Genomic DNA, 13909 nt, shown 5'->3' on the forward strand with positions numbered 1-13909 from the left:
ACGACTTCCGGGTGTGGCCATAAAACCGCGATATTTCGACACGACTTCCGGATGTCACCATAAAATCGCGATATTTCGACGCGACTTCCGGGTGTGGCCTTAAAACCGCGATATCGCGACACAACTTCCGGGTGTGACCTTAAAATCGCGATATCGCGACACAACTTCCGGGTGTGGACTTAAAACCGCGACATCGCGACACAACTTCCGGGTGTCACCATAAAATCGCGATATTTCGACACGACTTCCGGGTGTGGCCTTAAAATCGCGCTATCGCGACACGACTTCCGGGTGTGGCCTTAAAATCGCGATATTTCGACACGACTTCCGGATGTCACCATAAAACCGCGATATTTCGACACGACTTCCGGGTGTGGCCTTAAAACCGCGATATCGCGACACAACTTCCGGGTGTGGCCTTAAAACCGCGATATCGCGACACAACTTCCGGGTGTGGCCTTAAAACCGCGATATCGCGACACAGGCTCCAGGGTATGGTCAGAAAAATCCCAAAAATCGCCCGGAGGCCCCAAAATCGCCTTTATTGATCAACAAACGGGGCCGGGCCGGAAATGGGGGAAAATGGGGGAGGGAACTGGGATATACTGGGAGCACTGGTCCGGACTGGTCTGTACTGGGTTATACTGGTTTGTACTGGGTTATACTGGTTTGTACTGGTTTGTACTGGTTTGTACTGGTTTGTACTGGGTTTTACTGGTGCGGCCCTATTGGTAGTAGAGCTCCAGGTTCATCCCGTCGTGGATCTCATCTGGAGGCGCCGTCAGGGAAAACAAATTTGGGGTTTTTGGGGTTTTTGGGGGGTGGGGTGGGAGGGTTTGGGGTTGGGGGAGTTTCTGGGGGGGGTTTGGGGTTTTGGGGTTCTGGAGGTGGTTGGGGTTGGAGGATTTGGGGTTTTTGGGGTTTGGGGTTGAAGGGTTTTGGGGAGAGTTTCTGGGGTTGTTTTGGGGTTTTGGGGTTCTGGAGGTGGTTGGGGTTGGAGGATTTGGGGGTTTTGGGGTGTTTGGGGTTTTGGGGTTGAAGGGTTTTGGGGAGAGTTTCTGGGGGGTTTTGGGGTTCTGGGGGGTTTTGGGGTGTTTGGGGTTGGGGTTTTGGGGTTGAAGGGTTTTGGGAAGACTTTCTAGGGGGTTTTTGGGGTTTTGGGGTTCTGGAGGTGGTTGGGGTTGGAGGATTTGGGGTTTTTGGGGTTTTTTTGGGTGAGATTTTTGGGGTTGAAGGATTTTGGGGCTTTTGGGGTTAAAGGATTTTGGGGAGGGGTTCTGGGGGGTTTTGGGGTGTTTGGGGTTGGGGTTTTGGGGTTGAAGGATTTAGGGAGGGGTTCTGGGGGGTTTTGGGGTGTTTGGGGTTGGGGTTTTGGGGTTGAAGGATTTAGGGAGGGGTACTGGGGGCTTTTGGGGTGTTTGGGGTTGGGGTTTTGGGGTTGAAGGGTTTTGGGAAGAGTTTCTGGGGGGTTTTTGGGGTGTTTTGGGTTGGGGTTTTGGGGTTGAAGGATTTAGGGAGGGGTTCTGGGGGGGTTTTGGGGTTCTGGGGGGTTTTGGGGTTGAAGGGTTTTGGGGAGAGTTTCTGGGGGTTTTGGGGTTCTGGAGGTGGTTGGGGTTGGAGGATTTGGGGTGTTTGGGGTGTTTGGGGTCGGGGTTTTGGGGTTGAAGGGTTTTGGGAAGAGGATTTGGGGGTTTTTGGGGTGTTTGGGGTTTTGGGCTTCAAGGATTTTGGGGAGAGTCTCTGGGAGGGTTTTGGGGGTTTTGGAGTTCTGGAGGTGGTTGGGGTTGGAGGATTTGGGGGTTTTTTGGTGTTTGGGGTTGGGGGTTTGGGGTTGAAGGGTTTTGGGGAGGGGTTCTGGGGGGTTTTTGGGGTTTTGGGGTTCTGGAGGTGGTTGGGGTTGGAGGATTTGGGGTGTTTGGGGTTTTGGGGTTGAAGGGTTTTGGGAAGAGTTTCTGGGGGGTTTTTGGGGTGTTTTGGGTTGGGGTTTTGGGGTTGAAGGATTTAGGGAGGGGTTCTGGGGGTTTTTGGGGTGTTTGGGGTTGGGGTTTTGGGGTTGAAGGGTTTTGGGAAGAGTTTCTGGGGGTTTTGGGGTTCTGGAGGTGTTTGGGGTTGGAGGATTTGGGGGTTTTGGGGTGTTTGGGGTTTTGGGGTTGAAGGATTTTGGGGAGAGTTTCTGGGGGGTTTTGGGGTTCTGGGACTTTTGGGGTTCTGGAGGTGGTTGGGGTTGGAGGATTTGGGGGTTTTTGGGTTTTTTTTGGGTCAGATTTTTGGGGTTGAAGGATTTTGGGGCTTTTGGGGTTAAAGGATTTTGGGAAGAGTTTCTGGGGGGTTTTTGGGGTGTTTTGGGTTGGGGTTTTGGGGTTGGAGGATTTTGGGGTGTTTGGGGTTAAAGGATTTTGGGGAGGGGTTCTGGGGGGTTTTGGGGTGTTTGGGGTTGGGGTTTTGGGGTTGAAGGATTTAGGGAGGGGTACTGGGGGCTTTTGGGGTGTTTGGGGTTGGGGTTTTGGGGTTGAAGGGTTTTGGGGAGAGTTTCTGGGGGGTTTGGGGTTCTGGGGGGTTTTGGGGTGTTTGGGGTTGAAGGGTTTTGGGAAGAGTTTCTGGGGGGTTTTTGGGGTGTTTTGGGTTGGGGTTTTGGGGTTGGAGGATTTTGGGGTGTTTGGGGTTAAAGGATTTTGGGGAGGGGTTCTGGGGGGTTTTGGGGTGTTTGGGGTTGGGGGTTTGGGGTTGAAGGGTTTTGGGAAGAGTTTCTGGGGGGTTTTGGGGTTCTGGGACTTTTGGGGTTCTGGAGGTGGTTGGGGTTGGAGGATTTGGGGGTTTTGGGGTGTTTTGGGTTGGGGTTTTGGGGTTGAAGGATTTAGGGAGGGGTTCTGGGGGGTTTTGGGGTGTTTGGGGTTGGGGGTTTGGGGTTGGAGGGTTTTGGGAAGAGTTTCTGGGGGTTTGAGGGTTCTGGGGTTTTTGGGATTCTGGGGGGTTTTGGGGTCAGGTTTTTTGGGGGTTTTGGGGTCAGGTTTTTGGGGTTCTGGGGTTGGGTTTTTGGGGTTCTGTGGGGGTTTTAGGGTCAGGTTTTAGGGTCAGGTTTTAGGGTCAGGTTTTTGGGGTTCTGGGGGGTTTGGGGTCAGGTTTTGGGGTCAGGTTTTGGGGTCAGGTTTTGGGGTCAGGTTTTGGGGTCAGGTTTTTGGGGTTCTGGGGGGTTTGGGGTCAGGTTTTAGGGTCAGGTTTTGGGGTCAGGTTTTTAGGGTCAGGTTTTTGGGGTCAGGTTTTTGGGTCAGGTTTTAGGGTCAGGTTTTAGGGTCAGGTTTTTGGGGTCGGGTTTTGGGGTCAGGATTTTGGGGTCAGGATTTTGGGGTTCTGGGCGGTTTAGGGTTGGGTTTTTGGGGTCAGGTTTTTGGGGTTCTGGGGGGTTTGGGGTCAGGTTTTAGGGTCAGGTTTTGGGGTCAGGTTTTGGGGTCAGTTTTTTGGGGTCAGGTTTTGGGGTCAGGTTTTAGGGTCAGGTTTTTGGGGTCAGGTTTTAGGGTCAGGTTTTGGGGTCAGGTTTTGGGGTCAGGTTTTTGGGGTTCTGGGGTGTTTAGGGTCAGGTTTTTAGGGTCAGGTTTTTGGGGTCAGGTTTTTGGGGTTCTGGGGGGTTGTTTAGGGTCAGGTTTTAGGGTCAGTTTTTTGGGGTTTAGGGTCAGTTTTTTAGGGTCAGGTTTTTGGGTCAGGTTTTGGGGTCAGGTTTTTGGGGTCGGGTTTTGGGGTCAGGTTTTTGGGGTCAGGTTTTGGGGTCAGGTTTTTAGGGTCAGGTTTTTGGGGTCAGGTTTTGGGGTCAGTTTTTTGGGGTCAGGTTTTTAGGGTCAGGTTTTTAGGGTCAGGTTTTTGGGGTCAGGTTTTTGGGGTCAGGTTTTGGGGTCAGGGTTTGGGGTCAGGTTTTTGGGGTTCTGGGGTGTTTAGGGTCAGGTTTTGGGGTCAGGTTTTGGGGCCAGGTTTTGGGGTCAGGTTTTTAGGGTCAGGTTTTGGGGTCAGGTTTTGGGGTCAGATTTTTGGGGTCAGGTTTTGGGGGTCAGGTTTTGGGGTCAGGTTTTTGGGGTCAGGTTTTGGGGTCAGGTTTTGGGGTCAGGTTTTGGGGTCAGGTTTTGGGGTCAGGTTTTGGGGTCAGGTTTTAGGGTCAGGTTTTAGGGTCAGGTTTTTACGGATACAGTCCCCAAGTGTGACGTGGTCTTTGAAGATCGTGTACCTGGGGGGGGGGGGTGGGGGCGTCACCCCCTCCCCAAAACCCCAGAGCAGGAGCCCCCCCCCCCATGGCCCCCCAAAATCCCCACCAGGGCCCCCATGAGCCCCCCAAACCTCTCAGGTGCCCCCAAATCCCCCAAATCCCCCCTTAGAGCCCCCCAAAGCCCCTGGGGTTCCCCCAAAGCTCTCCCAAGCCCTCAGACCCTCCCCAAACCCCCCAAGTGCCCCCCTAGAGCCCCCCAAACCCCCCAAGTGCCCCCCTAGAGCCCCCCCAAATCCCTCAGGTGTCCCCAAAACCCTCCCCAAAACCCTAAAACGCCCCAGGTGTCCCCAAACCCCTCAGGTGTCCCCCTAGAGCCCCCCAAACCCCTCCCCAAAAACCCTCAGATGCCCCCAATGCCCCCCCAGGTGCCCCCAATGCCCCCCCAGATGCCCCCAACGGCCCCCAATGCCCCCCATGCCCCCCAGATGCCCCCAATGCCCCCCAGGTGCCCCCAAAGCTCATCCAGGTGCCCCCAATTCCCCCGCAGATGCTCCCAGTGCCCCCCAGGTGCCCCCAATTCCCCCCCAATTTCCCCCAGGTGCCCTCAAAGCTCACCCAGGTGCCCCCAATGCCCCCCAGATGCCCCAGATCCCCCCCAGGTGCCCCCAATGCCCCCCCAATTCCCCCCAGATGCCCCCCATGCCCCCCATGCCCCCCAGATACCCTCCCATGCCCCCCAATGCCCCCCAGATCCCCCCATGCCCCCCAATGCCCCCCAATTCCCCTCAATGCCCCCCAGATACCCCCCATTCCCCCCCCAATGCCCCCCAATGCCCCCCAATGCCCCCAATGCCCCCCAATGCCCCCCAATTCCCCCCAGATACCCTCCCATGCCCCCCAATGCCCCCCAGACCATTTTTTGAGCACGATCTTGTCCCAGCGGGTGCCGGTCTGTGCCGCTATCAGCTTCTTCAGGTCCCGGATGGAATCCTCGGGGCTGCCCCGCCGTCAAGGAAAAGGGCACAGAGGGACCCCAAAACCGCCCCCAAAGAACCCCAAAAGAACCCCCAAAACCGCCCCAAAAGAACCCCAAAATCCTCCAAAACCGCCCCCAGAACCGCCCCAAAAGAACCCCAAAATCCTCCAAAACTGCCCCCAAAACCACCCCAAAGTAACCCCAAAACCACCCCAAAATCCTCCAAAACTGCCCCCAAAACCACCCCAAAATAACCCCAGAACTGCCCCAAAATAACCCCAAAATCCTCCAAAACTGCCCCCAAAACCACCCCAAAGAACCCCCAAAACCACCCCAAAAGAACCCCAAAAGAACCCCAAAAACCACCCCAAAATAACCCCAGAACCACCCCAAAAGAACCCCCAAAACCACCCCAAAAGAACCCCCAGACCTGCTCCAAAAGAACCCCAAAAGAACGCCCAAAACCGCCCCAAAATAACCCCAAAGTACCCCAAAATCCTCCAAAACTGCCCCCAAAACCACCCCAAAATAACCCCAGACCTGCCCCAAAATAACCCCAAAATCCTCCAAAACTGCCCCCAAAATCCTCTAAAACAACCTCAAAACTGCCCCCAAATCCTGCCCCAAAACAACTCCAAAATACCCCAAAACAACCCCAAAATCTGCCCCAAAACAACTCCCAAAATCCTCCAGAACTGCCCCCAAAACCACCCCAAAATAACCCCAAAATCCTCCAAAACTGCCCCCAAAACCACCCCAAAACTGCCCCCAAAACCGCCCCAAAATCCTCTAAAAACAACCTCAAAACTGCCCCCAAATCCTGCCCCAAAACAACTCCAAAATACCCCAAAACCTGCCCCAAAACCACCCCAAAACTGCCCCCAAAACCACTCCAAAATACCTCAAAACCGCCCCAAAATAACCCCAAAGTAACCCCAAAATCCTCCAAAACTGCCCCAAAACCACCCCAAAATAACCCCAGAACTGCCCCAAAATCACCCCAAAATCCTCTAAAACAACCTGAAAACTGCCCCCAAATCCTGCCCCAAAACAACTCCAAAATACCCCAAAACAACTCCCAAAATCCTCCAAAACTGCCCCAAAACCACCCCAAAATAACCCCAGAACCGCCCCAAAGTAACCCCAAAATCCTCCAAAACTGCCCCCAAAACCACCCCAAAATCCTCTAAAACAACCTCAAAACTGCCCCCAAAACCGCCTCAAAACAACCCCAAAATACCCCCAAAAACCCCAAAACCTGCCCCCAAAACTGCCTCAAAACAACCCCCAAATCCACCCCAAAATCCTCCAAAACTGCCCCAAAACAGCCCTAAATCCACCTCAAACCTGCCCCCAAAACAACCCCCAAAATCCTCTAAACCTGCCCCCAAAACCTGCCCCCAAATCTTCTAAAACTGCCCCAAAACAACCCCAAAACCACCCCAAACAGACCCCAAAACCACACCCAAAACACCCCAAAACCTGCCCCCAAACACCCTAAAACCACCCCAAAACCTGCCCCAAATCAACCTCAAAACTGCCCCCAAAATCCTCCAAAACCTCCCCAAAACCTTCCCCAAACCCCAAATCCCCCCAGAACGCCCCCAAATCCCCCCAAATTCCCCAAATCCCCCCAAAACCTCCCCGAAATCCCCCCTAAATCCTCCTAAATGCCCCAAAACCTCCCCAAATCCCCCCAAAATCCCCCCAGAACCTCCCCCAAACCCCAAATCCCCTCAGAACACCCCTAAAATCCCCCAAATCCTCCCTAAATGCCCCAAATCCCCCCAAAATCCCCTCAGAACCTTCCCCAAACCCCAAATCCCCTCAGAACACCCCTAAAATCCCCCAAATCCTCCCTAAATGCCCCAAAATGCCCCCAAAACCTCCCCAAATCCCCTCAGAACCTTCCCCAAACCCCAAAATCCCCCAGAAGGCCCCTAAATCCCCCCAAATTCCCCAAATCCCCTCAGAACACCCCTAAATCCCCCCAAATTCCCCAAATCCCCCCTAAATCCCCCCCAAAATCCTCCCTAAATGCCCCAAATCCCCCCAAATCCCCCCAGAACCTCCCCCAAACCCCAAATCCCCTCAGAACACCCCTAAAATGCCCCCTAAACCCCCCAAAACCTCCCCAAAATCCTCCCTAAATGCCCCAAATCCCCCAGAACCATCCCCAAACCCCAAATCCCCCTAGAACACCCCTAAAGTCCTCCCTAAATGCCCCAAAACCTCCCCAAATCCCCCCAGAACATTCCTCACATCCCAAACCCCTGCAGAACGCCCCTAAAATCCCCCAAATCCTCCCTAAATGCCCCAAATCCCCCCAAAATCCCCCCAGCACCTTCCCCAAACATCAAACTCCCCCAGAACACCCCTAAAATCCCCCCAAATTCCCCAAATCCCCCCAAAATGCCCCCAAATGCCCCCAGAACCTTCCCCAAACCCCCCAGAAGGCCCCTAAATCCCCCCTAAATCCTCCCCAAATGCCCCAAATCCCCCCAAAATCCCCCCAGAACCTTCCCCAAACCCCAAATCCCCCCAGAACACCCCTAAAGTCCTCCCTAAATGCCCCAAAACCTCCCCAATTTCCCCCAAATCCTCCCAGAACCTTCCCTAAACCCCAAATTCTCCCAGAACGCCCCTAAAATCCCCCCAAATGCCCCAAAATCTCCCCAAAACCTCCCCAAATCCCCCCAAAATCCCCCAGAACCTCCCCCAAATCCCCTCAGAACACCCCTAAAATCCCCCTAAATGCCCCAAATCCCCCCAAAATGCCCCCAAATCCCCCCAGAACCTTCCCCAAACCCCAAATCCCCCCAGAACACCCCTAAAATCCCCCAAAATCCTCCCTAAATGCCCCAAAACCTCCCCAAATCCCCCCAAAATCCCCCCAAATCCCCTCAGAACCTTCCCCAAACCCCAAATCCCCTCAGAACGCCCCTAAATCCCCCCTAAATCCTCCCTAAATGCCCCGAATCCCCCCAAACCCCCCAAAACCTCCCCAAATCCCCCCAGAACCTTCCCCAAACCCCAAATCCCCTCAGAACGCCCCTAAAATCCCCCCAAATCCTCCCTAAATGCCCCAAATCCCCCCAAAATCCCCCCAGATCCCTCCCCACACCCCAACCCCCCCCGGAAGGCCCCTAAATCCCCCCTAAATCCCCCAAATCCCCAATCCCAAATCCCAAATCCCCGGTTTCCAGCTGGGATATTTGCATTTCACCCGGACCTTCTTGCCCAGGCGGTCGTTGCAGACGACCTCGATCATGGCTGGGAACAGAATGGGGGAAAATGGGGAAAAATGGGGAAAAATGGGGGGAAAATGGGGAAAATGGGGGGAAAATGGGGAAAATAGGGGGGAAAATAGGGGGGGAAAATGGGAAAAAATGGGGGGAAAATGGGGGGAAAATGGGGAAAAATGGGAAAAATGGGGAAAATGGGGAAAAAGGGGAAAAAATGGGGGGAAAATGGGGAAAAAGGGGAAAAATGGGGGGAAAAATGGGGAAAAAGGGGGGGAAATGGGGGAAAAAGGGGGGAAAGGGGAAAATGGGGGGAAAAGGGGGGAAAATGGGAAAAATGGGGGGAAAGGGGAAAAAATGGGGAAAAAGGGAAAATGGGGGAAAAATGGGGAAAAATGGGGGGAAATGGGGAAAAATGGGGGAAATGGGGGGAAAATGGGAAAAAGGGGGGGAAATGGGAGAAAAAGGGGGGGAAAGGGGAAAATGGGGGAAAAGGAGAAAAATGGGGGAATGGGAAAAAATGGGGAAAAAGGGGAAAAATGGGGGAAAATGGGGGAAATAGGGAAAAATGGGGGAAAAGGGGAAAAAAGGGGGGAAATGGGGAAAAATGGGTAAAATGGGGGGGAAAAGGGGGGAAAAATGGGGGAAATGGGGAAAAATGGGAAAAAATGGGGAAAAATTGGAAAAATGGGGGGAAAATGGGGGGAAATGGGGGGAAATGGGAAAAAATGGGAAAAAGGGGGGGGAATGGGGGAAAAAGGGGGGGAAAGGGGAAAATGGGGGGAAAAAGAGAAAAATGGGGGAAAAGGGGAAAAATGGGGAAAAAATGGGGGAAATGGGGAAAAAATGGGGGAAAATGGGGGAAAAATAAATGGGGGGAAAGGGGGGAAAATGGGAAAAATGGGGGGAAAAGGGGAAAAAATGGGGGAAAAAGGGAAAATGGGGGAAAAATGGGGAAAAATGGGGGGAAAAGGGGAAAAAATGGGGAAAAAGGGAAAATGGGGGAAAAGGGGAAAAAGGAGGAAATGGGGGGGAATGGGGAAAATGGGGGGAAAGGGGGAAAAAATGGGGGAAAATGGGGAAAAATGGGGAAAAGGGGAAAAAAGTGGGAAAAATGCGGGAAAAGGGAATGGGAATGGGGAAAGGAGGAAAAAGGGGGAAATGGGGAATATGGGAAATGGGAATGTGGAAAAAAGGGGTGGGAAAGGGGGAAAACAGGGAAAAAGGGGGGAAATGGGAATGGGGAAATGAGAAAAAGGAAGAAAAAGGGGGAAAGGGGAAAATGGGAAATGGGGAAAAGGGGGGAAAGGGAATGGGAAAAAGGGGGAAAAGGGAAAATGGGAAATGGGGAAAAGGGGGAAAAGGGGAAAATGGGAAATGGGGAAAAGGGGGAAAAGGGGGGAAAAGGGAAATGGAAATGGAAATGGGGGAAATGGAAATGGGGAAAAGGAGAAAAAAGAGCAAAAAGAGAGAAAATGGGGGAAAGGGGAAATAAAGGGGGATAAAAGTGGGAAAAGGAGGGAAAAGGGAAAATGAGAATGAGGGAAAAGGGAGGAAAAGGGGAAATTGGAAATGGGGGAAAAGGGAATGGAGGAAAAGGGGAAAAGGAAATTGAGAATGGGAATATGGGGAAAAAGGGAATAAAGAAATGAGGAAAAAGGGAAGAAAAGGGGAAAAAGGGGGGGAAATGGGAATGGGGGAAAAGGGAAAAGAGGATGAGAAATTGGGGGGAAAGTGGGGGAAAATGGAGAAAAAGGGGAAAATGGGAAATGGGAGAAAAAGAGGAAAAGGGGAAATGGGGGAACAGGGGTAAAAAGGGGAAAATGGGGGGAAAATGGAAATGGGAAAAATGGGGGAGAAGGAAGGAAAAAGGGGCAATGGAAATGAAGGGAAAATGGGAAAAGGGGAAATGGGAATGGGGAAAAAGGGGGGAAAAGGAGAAATGGGAAATTGGAAATGGGGGGAATGGGAAAAAGGAGAAAAAAGAGCAAAAAGGGAGAAAAGGGGGAAAAGAGGAAATGGTAATGGGAAATGGAGGAAAAGAGAAAAAAAAAGGGGAAAAGTGGATGGAGAAAAGAGGAAAAGGAAAAGGGAAAACCAGAAGGAAAAGGGAAAGAAAGGGAGAAGGGGGAAGAGAGGGGAAGGAAGAAAAGGAGAATGAGAAAGGGGAGAGAAGAGGGCAAAAGGAAAAGGGGGAGGAAAAGGGAAAAAAGAGGAAAAAACGGGAAAACCGGGAGGAAGGGGAAGGGGGGGAAAGGAGAATGAGAAAGGGGAAAAAGGGGAAAAAAGGGGAAAAAAGGGGGAAAAAGGGGGAAAAAGGGGAAAAAAGGGGAAAAGAGGGAAACCGAAAGAAAAAGGGAAGGAGGAGGAGGAAAAAGAGAAAAAACGGAAAAGGAGAAAAAAGAGGAAAAGGGGAAGAACCGGGAGGGAAAGAGGAGGAAAAGGGGGAACAGGGAAAAGAACGGGGGAAGGGGGAGAGGGAAGCGGGGTCGGTAACGGAGGCAGAGAAACGGGAAAAGCCCCGGTCCCACCCCCGGGACCCCCGAGGCCGCCCCAGACCCGGCCCCGCTCCCTCTCGGACCCCCCGAGCACCCCCTGAGCCCCTTCGGGACCCCAAAATCCCCCCCGGGACCCCAAAATCGCCCCCGGTACCTCCCGGGGCCTCCTCGCTCCGCCACAGCCGCGCCGGAACCGGATGTGACGTCAGAGAGGCGCGCCGGAAGTGACGTCATCGCGCGTGGCCAAAGATGGCGGCCGGGCCTGAGGGGAACGGCTGGGGAATTTATTGGAGTTCATAAATTGATAACTTTTATAAATGTATTAAAGTTTATAAATTGGTAACTTTTATCAATAATAAATTTATTATTTATAAGTCGCTTTTTTTCTTCTTCTTTTTTTTTCTTTCTCGGTTTGAGCAAAAGCGGCTTCAGAGCCTCATCCCGACCCCACGGGGGAAATTTTCACCCCAAATCCGCCCTAAATCCCCCCAAACACCCCCAAAGTCCCCCAAATCTGATTTAAATCCAACCCAAATACTCCAAAAATCCCCCCAAACCGCCCTAAATCCCCCCAAATTCCCAAACCAACCAAATTCCTCCCGATTTCCTGCAGAACCCCCCAAATGCCCCCAAAATCCCCCAAATCCACCCTAAACCTGCCCTAAATCCCCCCAAACACGCCCAAAAATCCCCCCAAATCTGCCTTAAAATCCAAACCAAACATCCCCAGAATTCCCCAAAACTGCCCTAAATCCCCCCAAATTCCCAAACCAGCCAAATTCCTCCAAATCCCCTGCAGAACCCCCCAAATCCTTCCAAAATCCCCCAAATCCACCCCAAATCTGCCCTGAATCCCCCCTCAGATTCCCCGAAGTTCCTCCAAATCCACCCTAAACCCCTCAAATCCCCCGATCCCTCCAAATCCACCCCAAATCCCCTCAAATTCACCTCAAATCCCCCAAATCCACCCCAAACCCCCCCCTAAATCCCCCCAAACCCCTCCAGATTCCCCCAAATTCCTCCAGATCCCCCCATATTCATCCCAAATCCACCCCAAATCTCCCCCAAATCCAAGTCAGATCCCGCCAAATCCCCCCAAAAATCCCCCCAAATCCACCCCAAATCCCCCATAAATCCCCCCAAACACTGCAGATTTCCCCAAATTCCTCCAAGTCTCCCCATATTCACCCTAAATCCACCAAAATCTCCCCCAAATCCCACCCAAATTCCCTTTAAATCCCAAAAATCCCCTCAAATCCCCCCTAAACCCCCCCATGACCCCTCCAGATTCCCCCAAATCCAACCCAAATCCCCCCTAAATTCCCCCAAATCCGACTCATATCCACCCCAAATCCCCCATAAATCCCCCTAAACACCCCAGATTCCCTCAAATTCCTCCAAATCCCCCCATATTAACCCGAAATCCACCAAAATCTCCCCCAAATCCCACCAGATCCCCCTCAGATCCCCCCAAATCCAACTCAAATCCCCCCATATTCACCCCAAATCCACCTCAAATCTCCCCTAAATCCCCCCAAATCCAACCCAAATTCCCCCAAATCCCCCAAATCCTGGGACAAAGGGGGACTGGGGGGATCTGGGGGGATTTGAGGGGGATTTGGGGATTTTGGGAGATTCAGGGAGAAATCCTGGGCTGTGAGGAGCCGGGGTGGAATTCCCAGAGCAGCTGCAGCCAAGGAGGGAGGGCAGGGATGGAGTTTGGGATGAAGGTTTGGGGTGAAGTTTTGGGGTGAACATCTGGGATGAAGGTTTGGGATGAAGTTTTGGGGTGAACATCTGGGATGAAGGTTTGGGAGGAAGGGCAGGGATGGATTTTGGGATGAAGGGCAGGGATGGATTTTGGGATGAAGGGCAGGGATGGATTTTGGGATGAAACTTTGGGGTGAAGGTCAGGGATGAAGATCTGGGATGGAAGATACAACCGAGGATGGAGATTTGGGATGGGTTTCTGGGATGAAGGTTTGGGATGGAGATCAGGGATGGATTTTGGGATAAAAGTTTGGGATGGAGGACACAATCAGGGCTGAAGGTCATTGTGGAGATCACAGCCAGGGATGAAGATATAGGATGAATTTCTAGGATGAAGGTCAGGGATGAAGGTCAGGGATGGAAGACACAACCGAGGATGGAGATTTGGGATGGATTTCAGGATGAAGGTCTGGGAGGAAGGTCAGGGATGGATTTTGGGATGAAGGTCTGGGAGGAAGGTCAATGATGAAGGTGAGGGATGAAGGATGTGGCCAGGGCTGAAGGTCAGTGTGGAGATCACAGCCAGGGATGGAGATTTGGGATGGATTTCTGGGATGAAGGTCTGGGATGGAGGACCCAGCCAGGGATGCAGGGCAAGGATGGAGGTCAGGGTGGAGATCACAGCCAGGGTTGAAGATGTGGGACAGATCTCTGGGATGAAGGTTTGGGATGGATGGCAGGGATGGATTCTGGGATGAAGGTTTGGGATGAAGGTCTGGGATGGAGGACACAGCTGAGGATGGAGATTTGGGATGGATTTTGGGATGAAGGTCACAGATGAAGGTCAGGGAGCGCTGGATGAGCAGAGGCACCTCCAGGCCACCGCCCAAAAGGACACGGACCATGGTGGCACCAGCTGGAGCTGTGGGATGGCAATGGGGACAGGGACAGGGAGGGGATGGGGACAGGGATGAGGACATGGAAAGTTTTAATGAAGGAGTTTTGCACAGGAGCACTGGGAGTGAACTGGGAGCGCTGGGTGGAACTGGGAGCACTGGGAGTGAACTGGGAGCGCTGGGTGGAACTGGGAGCGCTGGGAGTGAACTGGGAGCGCTGGGTGGAACTGGGAGCACTGGGAGTGAACTGGGAGCGCTGGGTGGAACTGGGAGCACTGGGAGTGAACTGGGAGCGCTGGGTGGAACTGGGAGCGCTGGGAGTGAACTGGGAGCGCTGGGAGTGAACTGGGAGCGCTGGGTGGAACTGGGAGCGCTGGGTGGAACTGGGAGCACTGGGA

General features: G+C 53.0%; 1 protein-coding gene across 1 annotated transcript; it reads right to left on the minus strand.

Annotated features, from left to right (window-relative positions):
* Positions 1 to 521: 521 nt before the first annotated feature.
* Positions 522 to 11115, minus strand: UBL5 (ubiquitin like 5). Its single transcript, XM_066570578.1, has 5 exons — positions 11060 to 11115; positions 8381 to 8438; positions 5103 to 5186; positions 4173 to 4210; positions 522 to 769 (listed from the first exon to the last, which is right to left on the minus strand). Exons 2-5 carry the CDS (start codon positions 8434 to 8436, stop codon positions 726 to 728), a joined length of 222 nt encoding a protein of 73 aa, XP_066426675.1. The 5' UTR covers positions 8437 to 8438; positions 11060 to 11115; the 3' UTR covers positions 522 to 725.
* Positions 11116 to 13909: the final 2794 nt, after the last annotated feature.

The sequence above is a fragment of the Molothrus aeneus genome, unplaced genomic scaffold, assembly GCF_037042795.1.
Source record: "Molothrus aeneus isolate 106 unplaced genomic scaffold, BPBGC_Maene_1.0 scaffold_30, whole genome shotgun sequence".
Taxonomy (NCBI): Eukaryota; Metazoa; Chordata; class Aves; order Passeriformes; family Icteridae; genus Molothrus; species Molothrus aeneus.

Excerpts from the sequence above, each read along its gene's own strand:
- UBL5 (XM_066570578.1), bottom strand. The coding sequence starts at position 8,436 with ATGATCGAGGTCGTCTGCAACGACCGCCTGGGCAAGAAGGTCCGGGTG. Across the intron at positions 5,187-8,380 it reads AAGGTCCGGGTGAAATGCAA|CCCCGAGGATTCCATCCGGG; the intron begins ATATCCCAGCTG and ends ACGGCGGGGCAG. Across the intron at positions 770-4,172 it reads CCACGTCACACTTGGGGACT|ATGAGATCCACGACGGGATG; the intron begins GTATCCGTAAAA and ends CGGCGCCTCCAG.